The sequence below is a fragment of the Asparagus officinalis genome, chromosome 8, assembly GCF_001876935.1.
Source record: "Asparagus officinalis chromosome 8, Aspof.V1, whole genome shotgun sequence".
Taxonomy (NCBI): Eukaryota; Viridiplantae; Streptophyta; class Magnoliopsida; order Asparagales; family Asparagaceae; genus Asparagus; species Asparagus officinalis.
Genome location: NC_033801.1, coordinates 11,783,538 through 11,792,409, shown reverse-complemented (window position 1 = coordinate 11,792,409; position 8,872 = coordinate 11,783,538). Strand labels below are relative to the sequence as shown.

The following is an 8,872-nucleotide window of genomic DNA, read 5'->3' as shown; positions in this document are numbered from 1 at the left end:
GAACGGAGATATTCAAATCCACTAATTCAGGGAGGGAGGGGGGAGAAAAAAGGGTTTTGACTTGACTATGAAACTAGCAAGAACTGGCTGGAGCAGCAAAGGCGAAATTTGTGGATCGAAAGCAGGAACTTTATCCACCGGCCAATGCGAAAGCTACAGCTATACATTAAATCAACTCACCTCCGTAACTCATTGGTGATTTCGAATTTCCCAGGAACAAATATTGGCCTTCGTTACATACTTTCCTTGTTAGGAATTTTGGGGAAGGTAAAGTAGACGTGAAATGGAGAAGATAAAACTATCAAAAAAAAAAAGGAATGCTGATACACAAAGAAGCAGCTTCCGATGAAGATGTATACACAAAATCAGCAAATATGCGAATATACTGATCCCAACAATCCCCTATTATCTAACGCATAACCGTTTTTACCAAAACACGCTTAGTACTTCAACAAAGAACATAAAAGTGCCACTTGCACAAGTTAAGGACATAAACATGCAATTTCAACAATAAAATGCCACATTGCCAGGCAGGACTAGAGAATACTATTTGCTCAAATGTCTGGTACCTTTGCTTTCTCTTGAAGAAGATCCAAAACTAAAATTGGAGGAGGGGGGAAAAATCGGAAACTAGAAACAATATCAGATGACTTCCATGCTTGCCCCATATGATGAATACAATTCCCAAGTTTGAGATCTACTCTAACCGAATCCCGGTTCTAATAATCACAAACACCACATGCTTAAAAAGTAAATTTATATTAGGATAATCCCAATTTTAAAGCAAAAGATGCTACAAACCTTTGTACAAACTAATAAGTAAACTTTACAATCATAAACATACTTCATCTAGCAATCAGAGAATCACAAGGTAGAGACTAACTGACGATGAAGCATGAAACATTGTGAGACATTCATTCACAACCTCATAATATTGGAAGTAAAGCATGTATGCTACTATTTATCCCTACTACAAAGACAAAAGACACCTTGCCTGCAGCTCAAGAGGAGGCCATCTTATTGTTAATAGGCAGCTCAAACCCGGTACTTTGACACTCAATTACATACAATCTCTTCAAACTTATACTTATGGCGAAGGCAAGGGAAAGTGAGAGTTACAAAAGAAAAGAATGTGATAAAAATAAAAGAATGCAGTTATGCTTTAAGCACAACCTTTTCTACCTCCCTATTTCGCTAGTATTTCAATCATACACTTTCTCTAGCATTTCAACGGTACATGAAGCAGCAGCTTTGAGAAATACACAGAATCAACAGTGAGACACTAAACACTGACTGAGAACAATCGCCTCCTAGTGTGTGTCAATTTAGCAAAACCTGTTTATCATTCACAAAGAAAAAAACAAGGTGTCGTCCCAGTTAACAGATAATGCAATCTCTCTCTCTAACAAATAAAGGATAACAAAAAAAACATATTTTCCACTGTGTTCTCTATCAACTACATTTATCATAATAGATAAAAATAAATTTATTCATGGATTAATTATATAAATAAAAGATAGTAAAATTAGTGATTTTGAGGTAAAAACTGAAATCTAACCAGAGTTGCTTCTTCATAAAACCAAACTTGCATGGTTAAAATTTGATTGAAAGTACCAATATTTATCACAGAAGAAATTGAGACACTGAAAAGTATTGACAATGTATGATTAAGACACATATATTAGAGTATTATCCATGTACTAAAATTTTAGTTCCTAGTTAATGTCAAACTTCAGCACGTCACTTGCATTTTTATTTATTTTCTTTTAATTTTTATAAAAATAGGTGGGATTAGATTAAGCTTTAAAAATGGATTTATTGAAATTCGAAATTAATGGATCCTATTTTATTATTTAGTAAAATTATTTATTGATGTGAATCTCCGAGTCTATTCTATGGGTGGTTATGGGCAATTGTAAACTTGCTACTAGGGGTGTTAAATAGTTCAGATATATCCGAACCGACCGCAATCGTTTCCGATAATGATGCAGATACGGTAGCTAAAATCCGAAACTGACCGGATACAATCTCGGATTTGGATACGGTAGCTAAAATCCAAAACTGACCGGATACAGTCTCGGTTTTGGATATGATTTTCCCTTTTTACTCGGATATGGCTCCGTATATGGTAATCAGGTTCAACTAACGGATACGGTTCGGACATCCGAATGTTCATTTTTAGAAAAAATTTGAATAACAATATAATGCACCTGCCAGGATTCAAACCTTGGCCACCTAGTAATAAGGCAATTAACCCAATCGCTCCGCTACAAACGGACCTGCTATATATTTGATTCGCATATTACTTAACACAGGCAATTAACCTAACCGCTTAACTACAAACGGACCCACTATATATCTGATTCGCATATTACTTAACACAGTTTGCGTTTTTCCCACTATCATCCACCGTGTTACTAAAATTTTAGTGCTATAAGCTAAATAAGAATGTTATAGTATAGGCACTTGTTCAATGTTTAGAGTAGATAACTGATTCCATCAGTATGTACTATCTTATTCTGTGTGATCATACATTTTTTGTCATATCTGATATATGTTTTGAGTCATATACGTTTTCTAAATATCCGATTTGTATCCGTGATCATAACTGTATTTGATTCTCTACTATCCGAACCGTATCCGTTTCCTTTTAGCGCGGATATCGTCTTGACTTTTTCTAACCGACGCATATCCGTATCCGTATTCGTTTTTAGAAAGCGGATATGGATATGGTAAGTGTCATATCCGAAATGTATCCGGACCGAATGCACCCCTACTTGTTACCCTAAGCCAGCTACCCTAATTTTTAGTTGGGTCACTATTGGTTGCACTTAGAAATCCAATTTCATTTAGTTAAGGGTTTTAAAGCTCTTCTGAATCTATTATCTTAACTTTAAACCAAAGTCCAACATATATCAATTAGCAGGATGTGCTGATTTTTACAGTTCTAACAGCGCATCGTTAATACGGGCTAGTAAAACTACCTCAACCACTACGTCACTCAACTTTTTCCCATACAATTGTGATGAGAAGGAAAACTCATAACAAGATGCAGTAACTATCGCCGAGTTGCAAAGTTATGATCTACATCACTCACATGTAGAACACATATTTTTTTGTGTGCAGGAAATTAATGTGACCAAAACAAACAGAAACTCAGTAATGTGATATTTGAAGAATTCAAGGATATATATACCATTGGCTTAACATGAATAGTTAATATATCAGATGATTAAGGGGTAATGGTGTTACCTTCAGAAATATGTCTGCCTCTAACACTGATAGTGAACACATAAGGTCCCTAACCTCGGGGAGTAAGGACTGCAATATCAGAAACAACTGTCATTACAATGAATAGTCACTAGCATCCATAGCAAAACTAAAAATAATAAAACATAAAGCTAGTTTAGAATGCAGCAAGGCAGTGCATTCAACAATCAACTCATTTGAATTATCACACAAGTGATATAAAAAAACTCCAGAAGATAACTTCATGCAACTTTCAGGACAAAAAGAAGTCTAGGAGTGATGCCAAACTGATAAGCAGTTTTACATCAAAGGTATCTGATATCAGGATATTTTCATCTTACCTGAGTAGAGTTGCTGTTAAACTAAGGGGCCACCTCATCACAGAACTGATGATAAACCAAACACACATATTGACTTATAATACAAGGAATGCACTTTTATCATTTGTAACCCTATATAGGCAGGCAGGGAAAATACACATTTATTTGTAACAAAAAGAATGTACTCCATTGCACTCCATCCTATTAAACATGCTCTAGTCATAATATGCAAACAAGCAACCAAATAACAATTAAGGGGGAAGAAAGGACCAGATGAGCTTCATAACAACTTGTACATTATTTGGTAATTAAAAGGATGCTAAGAAGCTGAAGCTCATGGATCCAAGGGACAGGTTTCAAATCTGCTATTGTGACTTACTGAGGCAATTTAACTTTTTGGTCATAGAAGAAGAAGGCAAAGAGCAAACAATAATAAATAAATAAAAGCAAAAGAAAACAAGATTTTGGTATAGACAATATTCCACATTCTAAACAAACATTAAATGTAATTCATAGGCATTCTCACCAGCTCCAATTAAGTGATTACCTATCTCAAGATTCTCAACTAACCAAAAGACTTTCAGCAAATCAATTTTCAGGTTTCTCATAATTTGTGGAGTAGCGCTCCAACATTTTATTGAAACAAAGGAGGGAATACCAGCCTCAAGTGTTAGCTGGATTTATGTTGGCTTGATGGTATTAAATAGAATAGGTGATGGTATTAAATAGAATAGGGTGTTTCAAGAAAAAAATTAATCACCCGAGAAAAAAACTTGGATTTTTACAGTTGGCCAACCAAATGCCTTAGGCTGAGGGATTTCCTTCAGTATTCGTACCATACTCTTCGTCACCATTATTTCCGTTGACAAGGACGTCACCGTCTGTAGACTCATTAGCGACCACTTCAACAGCTTCTTGGCCATCCTCTTCTCCTATTTCATCTGACACCTGAAAGCATGCCTTAGTCATGGCTAATGTCAAAGCAGTAAATGTAATATTTACAAGAGCACGTAGGCCAGTAGAAACACAAATAAAAATAACTCAGAAATGTTAAAATAAATGTCAAAAGATTTTCATAACATAGTCAAAATTATGACAGCAATCCAGCTTCAGTGAAATTTTTGATATAAAGAATTAGTATAAGAAGACATACCGTCCCAAAAATCTTAATATAAAAGTTTATATATTAAGTAGAATTTTAGAAATCATGGAGAAAACAAACTATCGTAAGTCATATCAATACCTCATGACCCAAATCTCCATTTTCAAGAGGGAAGCCTGCTTCATCCACTTGCATATTTTTGAATGCTTCCACAAGATTCACATTTAACTTTTCAGCGTGTATCGGGTATTCCTCAGCAGGCAGATAGCTACCTCTGTGGTAACAAAAAATGGAGTCAACACATAATTCCTCAAATACAATTAGCTTTCCAACTGTTAACCTCTGTGGAGTATCTACCTGGTGTAAGGTTTTGAACATAATTGACTGAAATTTTGGTTATGATGGGAACATGATCTATAAGTGCAATCTGCTGCTTAACTTAGTCATACTGTAATATTGGCACATATTGCCTATAAATACAAAATACAGGGAACTTAGATTAATATTTGTTCCTTACACTACATCCACTAAAAATGGCATGTTTTAGTACCGCTCAAATGATATTGCTTGTAAACACAAATGGTATAACCATGTACGCTGCACAAATAGCTATTGAGTGGCATCAATTAGCAATATGGTGCTAAAAAACAAGCAGTAGTAACTAAAAAACTTCACAATGACAACTGATGCCATCAATTAGCAATATGGTGCTAAAAAACAAGCAGTAGTAACTAAAAAACTTCACAATGACAACTGATGCTCATAAGCTATAACATTTAAGTAGTTTACAAGCAGTAGTAACTAAAAAACTTCACAATGACAACTGATGCTCATAAGCTATAACATTTAAGTAGTTTCCCATAAATGCTCCAACTTAAAATTGACTGAGAAAAAGATGAAAATTTTAAGTTGAAAGCTATCAACATATGAGAAACAACATTAGAAAAAATTTATGAAGGAAGATGAAGAATTTGTAATGAGCACCTGTTTTGGGTGGTATTAGACTCTACAGCAAGAGCAACCTGCCAGTCCTCAAATAAGTTTGAGTATTCTTCAGGATCAGCCAAGGACTCTGCAGCCTTTGGATTGACCTTTGCACAAAACCAATATAAGAACAAATTCTTCAGGATCAGCCAAGGACTCTGCAGCCTTTGGATTGACCTTTGCACAAAACCAATATAAGAACAAATCAAGAGTAAGTTATAAAAGCTAATTAAGCCTTTGGATTGACCTTTGCACAAAACCAATATAAGAACAAATCAAGAGTAAGTTATAAAAGCTAATTAAATAAAAGAAAAACCTACAAACTAAAGCAGATTCTGACCACTAAGAAGCAACAAAAATGATCTTTCATCTTTCCTTAAGTTTAAATGCGTTTAAAATGCTATTATAAATGCAGTTAAGAGATAACATGGCTGAACCTTAATGAGATCTTTCTTCCAAATTGCAACGATCTCTGAGACTTTGCTTGGAAGATAAGAACGCGCCATCAAGGCAGCTTCTGGAATACGGTTGCTACAAAGGGAAAAATGTTACCAGTGACACTTAAAGTGGCATGAATCGAAATTATACACTTAGACTAAAAGGTTCAACTATTAAAAAATGTACCTATCAACCAACAATTGAAGGCAGTCCTCCAATTTTCCTAACAAAAATAAACAAAGGAAAGCCACATTGTTCTTCCCTTGTTCTTTAGCAAGAGATGCAAGTTTAGCAATTCCTTCGGCATCACCGAGAGCAGAATAAATAAGTAACAAACCACTCAGATCCATTGCTTGTGATAAGCATTCCTCAGCCATATCTAACTGCAGAGACATGAACAACTCAAATAAATAACTGAGTCTATTTGTCTTTCATCAGAATAATTATGCACATAAAAGGTGGAATCAGACTATAATCAACAATACAGAATAAATTTTTAAAAATGCATTAAAAATCAGTACCAGACTTGTTCTAAGATTTAGCATACCCTAACTTTTTCTTTTCTTTTCTTGTTGGAATGTCTCGTAGAACTCTATAGACACATAGTTAATCAACAAGTTTATAAAAAATCGACAGTAAAAGATTAGGACAGATCATATGTTAATCCAACTGAAAATCCAAATTTCAACATTGCAAAAGTAGCTCTATTTGAATATTACTTTCACTAACAAAAGTGACCTCTTTTGTTAATAATGCAAAGTACTAAATTGGTATTTATTAAAGGGTTTCCACCTATATACCCCTCAAATCCATGGTATTCTGAATATTACCCGCAAATCTTCATAATTGCCAGTTTACTCAAAATCATCCCAAACTTATTAGTTTACCTCTCAGCTTAACTTACTAGATCTCGTCCTACTTTATTGTCATTTTCTACCTCCCTAAATCCGAATATATATTTAAGAAATAAAAGGAGAGGTGTGGCTGCCTGGTGATGAATGGCCACCAACCCTCACAGCCATCTCTTTCTCTCAACTCCCCTCTCTGTTTCTCACTTGGCAGAGAGACTAATTAGCGTGTTATTTAAGTATGCTGGGGGTAATTTAGTTGTACTTAGAAAAAAAAACAGAATATAAAGCCATATACAAAGTAAATTTCCTATTTAAGAATTTGAGTGATAACTTAATGGTCTAATGCAAACTCGTGAGAAGATAGGCCAATACAAAAAATTGGGGAATAAATTTAAGAATATCATATATTTCAGGGGTATATGGGTGGAAAACCTAAACATTGAAGCATGACTCTCGGTAAGCGAGTGACTGAGGGTGAGTGTTGGCTTCTGTGCAAGAAACAGAAGACCATTATAAGTTTAGCAGAAAGAAATGGGATGGGGTGGGAGGGCCTTCAGCTTTAGCAAAAATAAAAGGTAATCCTCACCTTTCCTGTGGACATTGCAAGCTTCCCTAGCTGCTTCCATTTTGATTCGCTTTGGACCTCCACAGCTATCTCCTGCAAAAGCAAACTTTTATCAAATGGAGAACATTGTCTGAAAAACTTGATCAAATATTTAAATGATATAAGAAAGCTATCAAATGTTAGATAGCCACTGTATCAATTTGGATAAAATACCTTAGCTATATCCAATCGCTCAAGCTGTACAGCAAGATCAAATTTGTAATTAGGATCCGTCGCCACTTTCAAAGCATCATCGGGCATGCCTCGAGATTCTAAGAAACGGGCCACACTGGAAATATACATTATCAATATAATGGGTTTGCAATAATTTTATGCCACTAAGCTGTCCAGAGCCATTTTAAGGAGGTATAATTTTTGAGATTTATTCTTGAAAAATACCATCAAATTTAATGAATTAACATGCAACGGAATAGGCCTTAAAGCCTTAGATTTCCTGACTTTACGTGGAAAAAAAATCAACACTTGCATTACAGTCAAAAGCTTGTATTCATCAAAAACCCACAAAGAAAATTTAATATGTTAAAACATGGATCAGGGGATGAGATTGGATATGAGTTTAACATTACGTCCTATGTACAACAAGATCATTAAGATAAAGGAAATTAGATGACATAAAATGCAGAATTGGAAAGTACCTGTTGTGATGCTCCTTAGGAATTGACTGTAAAACATCACTTGCACGATCCAGATCCCCACGCATCACTAGAGTTTTATACTCAATCAAACTAAGTAGTAAAGTGTAACCCATAACACTGCAGTGGAAAAATCATTATTAGCCCCTAATATGTGAGAACAGGGGATTCCCAGCGAAAAAAAAGCTCCCTTGTGCACTCACTTGAACTCCTTGTCAATGAGATACACCCTGCTCTGACTAGCAAGATATCCCAACAAGTACATTGGCCGGTCCAGGTGGAACATGGTGGTAACCTACAATAAAGAGTAGGAACTCACATCATAAAACTCCAGCAAGAAACTTATGTGACCGATTGTAATGCAACATTTCTAGCACTGTAAATACATCAAGGTATACCTCTCCACCGACACAATAATTCAGTCTCCCGGAAGCGTTATTGTAAATGAAACAGTCCCCAACCCAGATTCCAGTTCGCACACGCTCATTTATTTCATGAAGCATTTCAAAAGCATCCTCAACACCTTGTTCATCACCTGAGTTTCCACTTTCTAGATAAGAAGAAACAATGTCACCCTGTAATAATTTCATGTCTTTTAGTCTCATTTTATAAGTCAACGTTAAAACCTTAGTATAAGCAGAAGCAATTTTCGAAAACAGGATTAATGTCAG

The 8,872-nt window shown here is 35.2% G+C and overlaps 1 protein-coding gene across 5 annotated transcripts in view; it reads right to left on the bottom strand.

The window, feature by feature from the left end:
• Nucleotides 821-8,872, bottom strand: part of LOC109822461 (coatomer subunit beta'-1-like) — a 17,387-nt gene continuing 9,335 nt past the window's right edge. Inside the window, exons 15-26 of one of the 5 annotated variants that reach the window (XR_002242134.1) lie at nt 8,600-8,776; nt 8,405-8,496; nt 8,205-8,321; nt 7,723-7,837; nt 7,531-7,602; nt 6,280-6,476; nt 6,093-6,186; nt 5,656-5,762; nt 4,813-4,945; nt 4,330-4,529; nt 3,253-3,321; nt 821-1,335 (exon numbers count right to left, since the gene is read on the bottom strand). Coding sequence is in view for 2 of the 5 variants with exons in the window: in XM_020388659.1 (XP_020244248.1) it covers nt 3,302-3,321; nt 4,406-4,529; nt 4,813-4,945; nt 5,656-5,762; nt 6,093-6,186; nt 6,280-6,476; nt 7,531-7,602; nt 7,723-7,837; nt 8,205-8,321; nt 8,405-8,496; nt 8,600-8,776 (1,248 nt within the window). In the remaining 3 variants the exon portion in view is untranslated. The remainder of the gene's footprint in view (nt 1,336-3,252; nt 3,322-4,329; nt 4,530-4,812; nt 4,946-5,655; nt 5,763-6,092; nt 6,187-6,279; nt 6,477-7,530; nt 7,603-7,722; nt 7,838-8,204; nt 8,322-8,404; nt 8,497-8,599; nt 8,777-8,872) is intronic. The other 4 variants (XR_002242135.1, XR_002242136.1, XM_020388659.1 and 1 more) reach the window with 4 other exon arrangements.